We start from the raw sequence: 14,055 nt of genomic DNA, 5'->3' as shown, positions 1-14,055 counted from the left end.
AAAAGATTATATAATGAGCAACCTATTCAAAAAATTTATGAAAATATTCTTTTTTCTTAAAACCTTACCAAAGAAAAACAAAATACCTTTTGCTCATTCAGCAGGTCTGTAATGGTCTGCGACATTTCATCCAAACTTTGTGCTGCTTTTACCAGGTTATGTAGAGCAATTACATGCTGGTGAAGAGGTTCAAAGTCACAAAGTATGGGAACCCTTCAAAAACAAAGTATTTTTAAATTTTAATTTCTTCAATACTACAGTACCACAAATTCAATTTAAAATGTATAGATACAGTAAACAATCTAATCCTGATTTATTCATTTTCTTTATTTCACCAATTTTGCAGGCAATAAACTAGGGCAACAACTTTATTCCAGGTTCTTTACATTAGCAACTCCAAGCAGTTTCAGCGATAGCGTTCTTTCAAATGACAAAAGAAACTATTTAGATTTGAAGTACCGTTTCCAAGAAGTTTTAGGTTAAACTCCAGGTTATGTTCTGCCTCCCTCCCAGCCCCCAAAGGAGAGGTTTATGAATAATACCTAGAGTTACAATAACTCTAAGAAGTGATGAAAACTGTAACTAAAGGAGACTGAATTACAATGGATTTCTCAGCTGTTTTTAAAAAGAAACGGATTGGAAAGATTTACTGTATATCAAAGTTGACAGAATTTAATATAACATTGCTAACCCATAAACATTTTCCCCATAAATATTACAATAAGACTTTGGGAAAAGATATTAATTCTTAACAGATGAACTCTCGATGCTGTGTATATAAAAAGACAGGATGATGAGTTTGTTGTGATCATGATGCAAGTGTCTCGTGCCAAGCCTCAATACTTCCCCCCCTTCAAAACTTCAATCCCTTTAAATTACATATGAACAGGAAAAGTAACATTAATACTAATACAATTAAAGTTGAACTATGAATATAACAAAAAGGGATGCGGTTTATATTAAAAAATAGACCAGCATTAAACAAAATAAAATTATTAAAACCTTAATCAAGGTTTGTGTGTGCAAAATATCATACGTTAAACGTTTTCACTGATTTTAGATTCATAATAAATGTAATATTAATTTAGCAATTCGACACCTCATTGTCTGGTATTCTTATATAAGTAATTTATTGCAGTAACAAATGGTGATCTCAAAGGAAAAATATTGACTAAAATATTGATGGACACTATTAGAAAAGATATTTTAAAGAGAATTCTGTGAGTAGATGCCTTGTTATAAAGCATGGAAGCTTTTAAGAATTTCTAACCTACCACAAACAGTGAATGCACTTAAACTGTCCTAACTACTTTAATTAATTTATTCACCCAAACTTGATCAAAACACTGCTTCCAATTTTAAGGATGTACTCTCTTCCCACTGAGGGCTGGCCTACACTAAAAAATGAGATTGACAGTCATGTTGCTCAGGGGTGTAAAAAAATCACACACCTAAGCAACATATTTAAGCCAACCTCAGTCTGCAGGCAGACAGAGGTAGATTGACTAAATAATTTTTCTGTTATCCTACCTACCGCCTCTCAGGGAGGTGGATTACATATGCCAACAACAGAACCCCTCCAGTTGACATAGGTAGTATGTACACTCAAGCACTAGAGAAGCACAGCTGCAGCACGGCAGCTCTACTCATTGCAGCATTTTAAGTGTAGACAAGCCTTGGGATACAAACATGTAGAGCCAATTTCAGCCTCAACCGGCCACCTAAACTCAACCCCTAGACCAGTGGTCCCAAAACTGGGGGGGGCCACAGAGGAATGTTCGGGGGGGAGGGGTGCAGCATGGCCTGGGCCAGCCCCCACGGAGGCGTAGGGAGGGAGCGCCACCCTGCCCTGCTCTGCCCCAAGCTGCAGCTCTGTTCTGTCCCCAGCCACAGTTCCGCCCCCAGCTCTGTCTTCAGCCCAAGTTTCACTGCTGAGCCAACTGTGCAGTAATGGCGGGGTGTGGGGGAGGGGTGGGGTATGGACAGTTTCCATTACTGGTAAGGAGATGGCCTTAGACTGACTGCCATAAATGACAATCAGGCCCTGAAGAATGTGGCTGGGGGATCCGATGACCATGTTTAATACATTTCCTATTGTCCTGTATGGGAGGGAGCTGTTTATTGCTGTCTGACCAAAATCAGTCAGGCAGAAAAGATTTGTAAAGGAGTCATGTAATCCAATGTTGAACAATCCTCGTGATTGCTCCATAAGGGAGCTACAGTTGTGAGAGAAGAGAGGCCCCACAGGCCTGATTTGTCCTTTTCAACCACAAAAGCCAAATGCTAATTGCAGAGAAGAGAAGAGCTGATCAAGGTAACCCTGTCAAGCAACTCACTACCGCTCCAATTTCAAGCTATTGGCCCAGTGTTTTTATACATTTTGTACACTGTCTATGTATTGAAAGGTCTAATCTTTCTTTGATACAACAGGCATAGAACTCCTGTTAATATTATGTGAATTAAGGGGAGGAAAAATATAAATACAAACCTCTTTAAACAGGACAGTTTCAATGCTATTATACAGAAACAATGATGAACTGCACTGTACCCTTTTATCTGTCAGGTACTCTCCCACATTTAGGAATAAAGCTGCACCCTACTTAAATGACATCCAGCATCTCCTCTCCATCTTCTGGCATAGCCAGACAATGCTACCAAAAATTTTTTTTAAATGTTTTATCTTTGTTTTGCTTTTTCATAATGGAGGTTTTGCGTACGTGTTTGTTTTTTGTTCTGTATTTTACATTCACTAAGCCACTTACCTGAGTAATGGTTGCACTTCTGAAGGACAAAAAGACTGCAGAAACTGCAAGTCAGTTAATGAGATATCTGGAAGTTCACTGTCAAACCTGCGAGGCTTTCGTGTCTGTATAAAAGAGAAAATTTGCACAGTGATGAAATGATGAGTACAGTCAAAATGACGAAGGTAAGATTAAAAAGGAAAATAGTGAACAACATATTAATAGAGAACTGATTTTTTAAAAATCTGTAGGATCTCAAAAGTTTTTATTCTTCTTATAGAAAGCTTAGTCTCAGTTTTATTAAAGTCTACATGCACATATATTCATTAACCCTCTCTATGATGTTGTGAGTAGCAATTCCTCCTTCTTACTAAGTTTTTTTAATCATAAATGTGATGTGGGGGGGGAAGAGAAGGGAGAGCAGAGGCTTGAAAATTAGTGTACTGCTAAACAAACAACTAAATATTAGTTTAACTGAGGAGTTATAATATTAAAACAGGGGGAATCCTTTATCTGACTATGTATGGTACTATTATAAAATGCCAAGGAGCAAAATACTGAAAAAGCACTTTATGGGACAGAAAGTCAAAAATATAACGACATGAGCAACATTTCATAATGATCAGAAACATGGAGACATGCCATTGTTAGAGTCAAACAAGTTGAATCAAATCAAAGCAGAAACCTGTCCAACCCACAATCATGTTATATTTGCTAGCCACTTCAGACAATTTAGGATGGTGAATATATTCCATTCCACCATCCAGTGAATGTGTGAAAAATATTCTGCTTGCTTTTATCACCTAATAAACTCTATGGCTGTATTATGCAGGTTAGAGTAGATCATCGTACTGATCTCTCCTGGCTTCAAAATCTTAAATCTTTTTTTTTTTTTTTTGCTCCCTGAAAATATCTGTATTTATAATCCCACAAAATTTTAACTTGACTTCAAAAAGAGAAGTACCAAGTTGACTCTGCCCCCAGTATCATATTGCCATCCATGAACAGTTCTGAATCAAAGTGTCATTATACAGGTTACATCCTTAATTTTTTATATTCTCTTCATAGCAAGAGACAGTACAGGTATTCTGAAGACAAGGCTCAGGGCAAAACTGGTTTAAAATGTGCCACTCAACAACAAAAATTCAGAAGTACTATCAACCAACCTCCCTAATTTGAGAGATTAGTATTACTTAGTATAAAACACTTGAAAATTGATATTTTTTTGTTTAACTTGGCAAAAGAGTGTTCAAATCCAGGCAGCCAATTAACTGCTAGACTTGCAAAGTAACTTTGCCTTCGCTAATGTGTGAATATTCAGATATCAATTTTTCTACAGAAACTATGATTATAAAAATACATTTAAAAGCCTCAAGTTTCTGAATGTAGGAGGAGATATAGCATGGAATACATACACAAAAGGATGGAGGCCAAGAGTCAAGTCCCCTAAACAAACGATTCCTTAAAAAAGACTTCCCTGTACAAAGAAACAAACTTTGGTTATTTAGCAGTCATGCACACAACATTCAAACACACCACAAAGATGGAACACAACAATCTATTGTACATGTAAGTGTTGCACTAACTTTGGCAGCTCACTACACACTGGCATTCTTCGACAGATAATAATGTCAAATGACTGCAGGATTTCAGACCAAAAAGCATGTCAGAATTCTGTCCCCCATTCAAGCCTTTTTGTTTTTTCATGATGGCCCTCATACCCAACCAATCATCCTCTTTATAGATCTCCAAGTATCTTCTCTCCTCTTTGAAGTTTCCCTCCAAAATCCCTTTTTACTGTTAATCTTTTTATCCAACACTATCTACTACTCTTTGTTTGCTTTGAATTTCATAAAGTAGGGCAAAAGAAATCAATAATAAGCTTTACAGCGGGCCGACATTAGAGAAAAAGGTGCCCTGGGCGAACTTATATTTTGGCACCGCTGGCCCCCGCTGTCTCCCCAGGTCCCCCTCATTGCCCCTGCTGCCTCCCTGGACTCCCTCCCACCTCCCCCGCCATCGTCCCCAGGCCCCTGCTGCCTCCCTGGGTTCCCCCCCAAATCACTCCCAGGCCCTGCTGCCTCCCCACCACACTGTCTCGAGCTCCCTTCCACAGTCTTGCACCCCAGGCCTGCCCCAATCCTTGCTTCTTGACCACAGAGTCCCCGCCCCCCCGACCATAGCACTCTGAGTGGTCGCCCACATTGCCCACCTGTAAGGCCGGTCCTGCTTCACAGAAAAAAAATAAGATTAATCACATTTTTTTTGTTTTTAACTTTGTCCTGCCTTTCTCTATTTCTTTTGCCTGTTATTTCAAGTGTTTGCCCAAATGCTCTTCAAGAAATGATTTTTTGTTGTTGTTTCTGTAAAGCACACCACAAGTTCCACCACTGAATATTAAGTAGCAACATCAAAAAGTTACCTTAATAAGATTAATACAGAAGTTTGTATAAATCAGTTTAAAGTAGCTATTGCATTAAAGTATAAACATGTTAAATAACTGAAGTTTTTTAAACAAAGATTTTAAATTAACTGAGAATTTTTAACAATATTTTGAATAAAATATATGGCAGGGTTTACTAATTTGTTGGCTTACTTCTTTGTTGGCACACTTTAGAAAAGTAACTCCATTTTTAATATATTTTGTATTGTATATATTTTGTACATATCAAATTGAAAGTTATTTTTATTCACATGATCATCACTTATAGTACTTATCATTAATCTAGGTGTTCCAAACTAAGACAGCTCAACTATACAGCGTTCGTTGTTTGAAAACTACAGAAACGCACTAAAATGGTAGTTGTGATTTAAGTTACAGAAGAGGAAAACACTTACTAAACAATTTCCCAAAAGATTCCCTTTTTGCCTTTTCAGCTTCATATAGATGCTTCCCATCTTTTATTAAAGCACCAGCCCACTACAAAAGGGAAAACATATACAGTCAGCATGGTAAGTCAGTTTCCATGATCACACTAAGGTAGAACCTTGAAATTATTCATTTAACTCGCTTACCTCCCTGTAGTGTTTTATAAACATTTTTCTCCTTACAACCTCAACAACAGCTAAACAGTACATTTGAGGAACAGTACTGAGAGCCTCTACAATCTTGACTCTTTCTAGCAGCTCTGTTACAAGGCGAAACAAGGCTTGCAGTTTCTCTCCATCTTGGTCCGCATGAAGCATCACAAAGCAACACCATCTACAGAGTAAAATATACCAGTAGTTGCAAGATCATCAGACTTCTAAAAGGAAAGCAAGGATGTTATACTAATGCACATTTATCACAATTAAGTTCACACCCTGGATTATTTTTTCCTTAGAGTCTCATTTTGCTTTTAAAAAGATATCTGTTGATCAGTCACCTGTTTATTTGTTTACATTGCGGACAATATGTCTATTTCCTGAAAAAGACACTAACAATCCTTCCCAAACACGGTTTTTATTCATATTTTTCATGCTGACAATGCCCTGAAGCGTACAGGACAGCCGCAGAGTGAGCAAGACACTTTATTTTCCGTTGAGCAGGGCTGAATGTGATTACACTGATCATTATTTAGTGCTGGACAGCATCTGTCTCGTATCGCAAATGTTAGACAATGCTTTCATTTTACTGTGCTGTCATTGCATGAAATCTTTATATCAACATACTGTAAATAAATGACAAATTACTAACTAGTTTAACTTATTCTATCTCATCACAAACTGCTGAAAAGTATTCTGTTTAAAACATGTATTCTGAAAGCATTACTCCGCTTTTAAAGCACCAAAATCTACATAATTGCTTATCATAAGTCACATGAGACATTTTGTCCATTTACTACCAATTCCTTGAAATGTTTTCACCAATTTGGATTGTATTAAGGTACAGGAAAAATAGTTTTAGCTATTGTACAAAAAACACAAACTAAGCCATATTACTGTGCCTGATTTACATCACAGACATCATATGATATGCATAATTTCAATCTTCATCACATTTCTTCCCTCCAAAACCAAAAAACTAAATGTATTAATCCAGAAAAAAATGAATCCAGTAAATACTGTATTTAAGATTTATTCATATGACACTTTATATGATAAATTCCAGTGACATAAACCAAAAAAAGCTTTAAAGAAAACTGACATCACTTACTTTAGTCTGACTTGTAGATTATTTGCAAGCTCTTGTTTGGCAGTGGTACATTTCTGCTTAATATCTAACAGTTTCCTGTGATTAGTTAACATAATCATCAGCTGATTTGCATGACTCAAACACAAATCAGGTAGCACAGAAGGATCTTTCAAGTTCTCAGCTCTCTTCTGATTAGCCAAAAATCCCTATAAGAAGAGAAATGCTTGTTAAGCGGATCTGTGTGACAAAATGAAGGATGTTCGCCCCTTAGTTGGTTCTACATCAGTGTCACTGTTTACTTATTTACATAGCACATTCTATCTGTAAGGAAGTGAAACAGCTTTAACAAACTTACCTGGCCTCACTCTGAGATATGATGTGATCACTGAACAAGGTGGTATTGTTCCAGGGTTTTATTCCTTAAATAAAATTCTATTAATTACTATCAACAAATAAATAAAAAAAGAACCACTGTATATTTAAATATTATTAACAAAGACCGGTGCTATTTTGTAAATGGACAAATTTAACATCCCACAGCAAACAAGGCAGCATACAGGGCAGTCTATTTTGTTCTTAGAACTATAGTCATCGATATAATGAAGTGCAGATGGAATATTTTCACACATCAAGAGGAGAACTGTCACTTTAGTCCTTTTTAAATCTTAAACTGTTTTGCCAAGTCTTGCAACAAAACTATTTTATAGGCTAAAATCATTCCAATTATGTAGTTGCCTTAATCAGGCAACTTTTTCTTATTATTGCCTGCATCATAACAGAGCCTCTTTTAGACCACTTTTCCCACTCTCAGTAACATGGACCACCTCCATACCTATTTGACATAATGTAAATATTTTTAAAATATACCGCCAATAATTCACATTTTAAAAATTCAAATAGTAAAAAAAAAAATGCTCAGTTTGACAAAAACAATACATGAAAAATAAAATAATAGCTACGCATAGATGGATTTATTTCAATGATTCTGCACAACAGAGTTGGCTTTGACGTTTCTGTAAAAGTACTCTCATATTTTTATTATGTAATGCCACCTACTGACCATAACTATACATGCAACTCCCAACTTTCAAAGCTCGAAAATGTTCTTTAAAGTTATATTAACCCAGAGAGTAATGTTTACTTTTGACTTGTGCTTGAATACTTGTATTACCTGATTCCTACATGGAAAATAATTAAAATATTTTCCACCTGGGAATCAAGTGCAGCCAAGACAAGTGACTGTCTAATACTATTTTGACTTCCAACTAATATTTTGGCTTCACTTCATGTATTATTTGTATTTGTTACTATGGCATCTGGCATGTCATTTACTTCACAAATAAATATATATATAAAGCTAGAAGTTATTTACATTTTTTTCATGCAAGATTAAAACTATTTATATTATGTTTCACTACTATATATATATTTTTAATACATAGGCGTGCCCATCACTGTCTTGGGAACTGAACAGTATTACAACATTCCCACCAGCTTCTTTATATTTATATCGAGGTACTACTGGTTTGAATAAGCCAGATGAGGTTAATTGCCATGGTGCCACATAGGGAGTGAGGTATTTTCTCAGGTAGTCAGGACACAAACCAGACATAGTTGTAGTAATCCAAGTTAATAGATTGAACTGCACCCAAACTAAAAAGAGAGCCCATTAATTCTCTGCAGAATTGGTGCTTCCTGAGGTTCACACCATGAAACAGGCAGGCAACTGCAAATCAGTCAATCATTTAAACTCAAACATTCAACAATTCAAAGGCATAATATACAGAAACACCTTTTGTGTCACTCTCCCTACAATTTCCAAAACCGTGTGCTGGAGGAGGAAGGACTACAGCAGGAACAGAACAAAGGTGGAGATTTTCAAATGCACAAATGACAGAGATACACTGACTTTCAGTAGGCGTTACCTGACATTTGGCTCTTTGAAAATCTCTACCAAAATGGCTAAAAAGTTAGTGTCTTGGAAGGTGTCAACAGTGAACTTATTACTGAAGTTTCCTGTAAGTTTTAACAATTGTTCCAAGTTAGTACTTTTTCATCAATTTTGTAATTTCTAAAAACCATAACGTGCTAAAAACAGATAGTTTGCAAAATGTTAAAACTTGTTCAATTGCCCTAGTATTTCACCATGGTTATTCACTGCTCTTGGAAGAGTGCAGTAGTAAACAACAACTGCAACATCACTACGCTCTCTTCCTCTTCCTTTATTGGTTGGTAAACGTTTGAGAAAAAAATGTTTTCCCAGGATCTAATATTAATAGATTTCAGAAATTTCAATAAAAGATCTTTTCGATTTTATCATTCCCTTTATGGCATTTTCAACCCAAACACTAATGTATTGCGCAAGAGCACGAAACTCGCTAGTCTAGTTTCAAAATCTGAACATAGTGAAGAGAAAAACTACACAACTGGCATAAAGGGGAAAAGTTAATTTTAGCAATGTAAGAAGTTTTAAGTAAAAGGTAGGGTTTTTTTTTCCCCTTTAGGTATAAAAGCTAACCAGAGTCATTTCTAAAAACAGTATTTCATAGAGCAGTTAGCATCGGATGAAGTGAGCTGTAGCTCACGAAAGCTTATGCTCAAATAAATTGGTTAGTCTCTAAGGTGCCACAAGTACTCCTTTTCTTTTTGCGAATACAGACTAACATGGCTGTTACTCTGAAATAGAGCAGTTAGGCGTCTTCTTATATTAATAAAGGCATTGTTTCATATTTTGAAGATTAACATATTATCTTTAATAAATGAACTGTGTCCTTTCACTTCTTGATATTAATTAGCTCTAATATACATATTCTACATTTTCCCATCAGATCATTAGACACCAAAAAGATGACCGTTGGTAGCTGGGGAGAAATGCTAAAGACTTCCTTACGTTAACTGCATGTTACTATGATCATACGGTGATGTAAATGCTAATGAGTTATAAGGAGAACTAGCCAACTGGCCTATCAGATTAAAAGCCCTCGGATAATATCAGGGTAACACTACAAAAATGGACAGGAGTTCAACCCTCATGTATGTTAATAAGTTTTGGTAGGTGTATGAGTAACTTATTGTAAATGATGTCAGACTGATGGCGGAACGTCATCCCTTCCAGTCCCTCAACAGGAGCCAGCCACCTCTACTCTTCTTCAGGATTCCATATGGATATGTGAATATGAAAAACCTGGAAATACTGGTGCTGGACTCTCTGCAATTTCTAACCATTGCAGTCTATGTGGCAGCTATATTTGTAATAAAGCTTTTAATAACAGTACAATAGATGGGATTGTGCTTGCTGTTTCTCATGTTCCTCAAGTCTACAACCCCAACAGTGCTCCTAGCCTACATGGTGCTGTTAGCCCTAATGTTTTGAATAGTACAGTAGTCATGGAGATCAGACTTTTGCATAGGCATGGGAAGGTGCAGGGGGTGCTGCAGTACCCCCAGGTTTTGCGCCCAGCATCCTGACTGCCGGCTCCACTGCCATCCCAGGGTCCTTCTCAGCCGCTGGCCCCAGGGGCTCCGCTGCCAGCCCAGGGTCCTGGTTGCCGGCCCCAACTCTAGGAGTTGGTGAGGGGCGTGGACAGGGTTAAGGGGAGGGTGCAGCTCAGCACCCGCACTCCAAAAATTGTTCCAGCGCCACTGGACTTTTGTCTAATACTAGAGTTTAAAGAGGTCATCAGTATTATGCAATACCATAATCAGTAAAGGCTACAATTGTGTGGCACATCTTTCACTGTGTTTTGTCCTATGCAAAGTCAACTATTACCTCTCCACAATGGAGGCCTTGGCAACTGTATGCCCTACCTCCCACAATGGAGGAAAAATGCACTGGTCATTTTGTTGACTGGAAAGTACGCTGTCCAGGCACTAACATAGCCCATGCCTGTGACAATAACCCAAGAGAGCATGAAACTGCCAAACACGTTCACACCTTCTCCCATGCCAGTCCTTACCTGTGGGAAAAGCTCCCAATCAAAATCCTCCTTCAAGTCTTTTTCAAAACTCACCTATTCTGTAATGCATACAGAAAAGTGCCGTTAATGGCTAGATAAGTAGAGAGCTGTGGTTACTGGTTCTGACTTGCTAATAATTGCCCATATCCTCTTATTTCTGTTACTCCATGTTCCCCAATACCCAGACCTCAGCCTCTTGTTGGTCTGATCCACCTGGTATTTTAGACTAATGTTTTGTGAGCATTACCGGAAAAAGCAAGCTTAATCATCATAGCTATTGGTACCTGCAATGGTTTGAGGGAATTGTGATCTACCACAGTACCACTGCATCTGTTATTCTGATCCTGCAAGATGCCCTGCCCAAATCAAGCCAGAGGGAACCAGTTGATATCAAAGGCCCTACCAGCTTCAGCTGAATCTTTAATACCACCAGTCATGTGACCATAAGGTACTTGCCATCTCTGCCTGTCTCATATGAGTCATTTTTCCTTCCTTTGCCTATTTCCCCATTAACGGGTTTATTTGGGCATAAGCTTTCAAGGGTAAAAACCCCACTTCTTCAGATGCATGGAGTGAAAATTACAGATACAGGCATAAATATATATTGGCACATGAAGGGAAGGGAGTTACCTTACAAGTGGAGAATCAATGTCGAAGGCCAGTTCAGTAAGGGGGGATGTGCTCCACTCCTAATAATTGATGAGGAGGTGTCAATACTAAGAGAGGGAAAATTGCTTTTGTAGTGAGCCAGCCACTATCAGTACTTATTCAAGCCCAAATTGTAGCTCAGCAGTTTAATTTTCAGTCATGCATCTGAAGAAGTGGGTTTTTTACCCATGAAAGCTTATACCCAAATAAATCTGTTAGTATTTAAGGTGATACTTCGTTGTTTTTGTGGATACAGACTTAACACGGCTACCTCTCTGATATTTCTCCATTCTCAATTTCTTCTTTTTGCCTTCCGTGTAATAAGAATGTTATTAACTTAACTGGCCAAGACAAATCCATCCCTGGTAATACTGAAGATTATAGCCAAAACATCAAGCTGAAAGCAAGGCCTTTGACAGTCCACTGCTGATGAAAGGATGCCAAGTCTCAAAGACCATGTGCTTTTCCTACAATTTCACAGCAACTAGGTTGCAAGTGAGAAAGTGTCAGAGACAGAAGCTGCACTTTTCCCCACATTGTGTAAGTTGTTTTTTGTTTGTCTGTTTTTGTATCCCAAAGGAAAAGAACTGAACAATAGCAGCTCAAGACAATCTAAACAAACTTTTGTTTTCCTCAAAAAGACAACAAATACAAACTTTAGTAATAAAGGACTGTTAAGAAGACCATATATACCTGAAGCGAAAGCAAACAAGCAAAATTGTTAACATGTAACTTTACTGAATTTTTTCCATTTCAAATGCTTTCACTGTTTTTTGTCTTTCTGTGCATTTAATAAAGCATTAAGAAAATCTGTAAAGATGGTGTTCAAATGGGAGGAGGCCAGTTATAACTTGACAGAAAACTCAAGACAACACTGGTTGAATGTTTCAACAATAAATAAGGGGTGTGGTTTGTTTTTGTTTTTTTAACACTTTAACCCTTGTGGGGCTAGACACCCTCTCATCAACACAACACTGTGCATGACATCTGGGTTAGTCAAGCAATGGCAAAACTGGTTAAAGGCTATACAGGAAATGTCCTATCTCCCTATGCAGACACTGCACGCACAGCACCAGTGTAGGTTTTAAGTGGTATAGAGAGGACTTTGGTGGCTCTGTCATTCTAAGGGTAAATCCCACCCTTTTTAAAATTTAACAGATGAGTGTTGAAGCAAGGTAACATACACGTTTATGGTCTCACCTTTCAAATCTCAGTTTAAGAAATTGTTTTACTTCTGCATCTCAATCAAAAGGGTCTTTGGTTAAAATGAAAGAAATTCTGTGGAACTGTCATTTGACTGTTAAAGACTTCAAACACCATATATTGCAAAATGGACACACTTAGCTTGGGAACAGAACTGGAGTGAAATAGGAGCTGTATCTGGCTAGAGTAATGTGAGAGACAGCACTTGTACGTATCAGGATGGATTCTAATTTGACCTTGCTTTTCATGAACTCAGTTCTCTCAAACATTTTTTTCTCTCTTACTAAGGACTCCTGATTCGAATGAAGGAAACCTACATACATATCTGCATTTTTTCTGGTTATTAGAAATCCAAGGTGAGTGAGGTAAAAAACTATTACTTATCTTCTCGGAACTGTTGTTCTTCGAGATGTGTTGCTCAAGTCCATTGCAATTAGGTGTGTGCGTGCTGCGTGCACAGTCAGTCATCGGAAGTTTTTCCAATAGCAGCACCCATCAGGTTGGCTATGGAGCCCCCTGGAGTGGCGCCTTCATGGCGGTGAATATAGGTGTCTGCTGACCCACCACCTCTTCAGTTCCTTCTTGCCAGCTACTCCGACAGAGGGGAAGGTGAGTGGGTTTGCAATGGACAGGGGATTGGTCCTGCTTTGAGCAGGGGGTTGGACTAGATGACCTCCTGAGGTCCCTTCCAACCCTGATATTCTATGATTCTATGAACACATCTCAAAAAACAACAGTTAGGAGAAGGTGAATAACCGCTTTTTTTTCTTCGAGTAATTGCTCATGTCAATTCCAATTAGGGGACTCCCAAGCCCTAACTAGGAGCTGGGGTCAGAGTTCATGGAACGCTGATTGGAGCACCACTCTGCCGAATGCCGTATCTCTGTTGAAGGGAGGAGAAGCGCATCTGCGAGAGAGCCCAGACTGATTCCGGAAGGAACAGAATCAAGAGCATTTTCTGATACTCTTCATGGCAAACAGGTCTATTTGGGGAACTCCCCACCTCTGGAAAATGTTGTGTACTATGTCCAGGTGGATAAATCATTCGTCATTGTGGACGGATCTGTTGAGAGAGTCTGCAAACTTGTTCTGAGAACCTGGGATGTAAGATGCTTCCAGGTGAATAGAGTGGGTTATGCAGAAGTACCACAGCTTGAGGGCTTCCCAACATAGGGGAGAGGAATGAGCCCCACCTTGCTTGTTTATGTAGAACATCTCAGTTTTGTTGTCCATCATGACCCCCACGCACTTGCCTTGCAATTGGGTTTGGAAGGTTTGACATGCCTGTCGGACTACTCTCAACTCCTTGACATTGATGTGGACAGAGCTCGTCCTGCGATCAGAAACCTTAGGTCTGTAGTTCGCCCAGGTGAGCACCCCATCCCAAAGCTGA

The 14,055-nt window shown here is 38.3% G+C and overlaps 1 protein-coding gene across 6 annotated transcripts in view; it reads right to left on the bottom strand.

Annotated features, from left to right (window-relative positions):
• Positions 1 to 14,055, bottom strand: part of RB1CC1 (RB1 inducible coiled-coil 1) — a 166,212-nt gene that overhangs the window by 83,466 nt on the left and 68,691 nt on the right. For all 6 annotated transcript variants that reach the window (XM_077810279.1, XM_077810280.1, XM_077810281.1 and 3 more), the window contains 6 exons: positions 6,877 to 7,061; positions 5,757 to 5,943; positions 5,580 to 5,661; positions 4,157 to 4,218; positions 2,763 to 2,866; positions 87 to 213 (listed from right to left, as the gene is read on the bottom strand). In XM_077810279.1, the coding sequence (XP_077666405.1) occupies positions 87 to 213; positions 2,763 to 2,866; positions 4,157 to 4,218; positions 5,580 to 5,661; positions 5,757 to 5,943; positions 6,877 to 7,061 (747 nt within the window). The remainder of the gene's footprint in view (positions 1 to 86; positions 214 to 2,762; positions 2,867 to 4,156; positions 4,219 to 5,579; positions 5,662 to 5,756; positions 5,944 to 6,876; positions 7,062 to 14,055) is intronic.

Source organism: Eretmochelys imbricata, chromosome 2, assembly GCF_965152235.1.
Source record: "Eretmochelys imbricata isolate rEreImb1 chromosome 2, rEreImb1.hap1, whole genome shotgun sequence".
Lineage (NCBI taxonomy): Eukaryota > Metazoa > Chordata > Testudines > Cheloniidae > Eretmochelys > Eretmochelys imbricata.
Note: the sequence above shows the minus strand (reverse complement) of the source record. Positions and strands in the feature narration are given on the sequence as shown.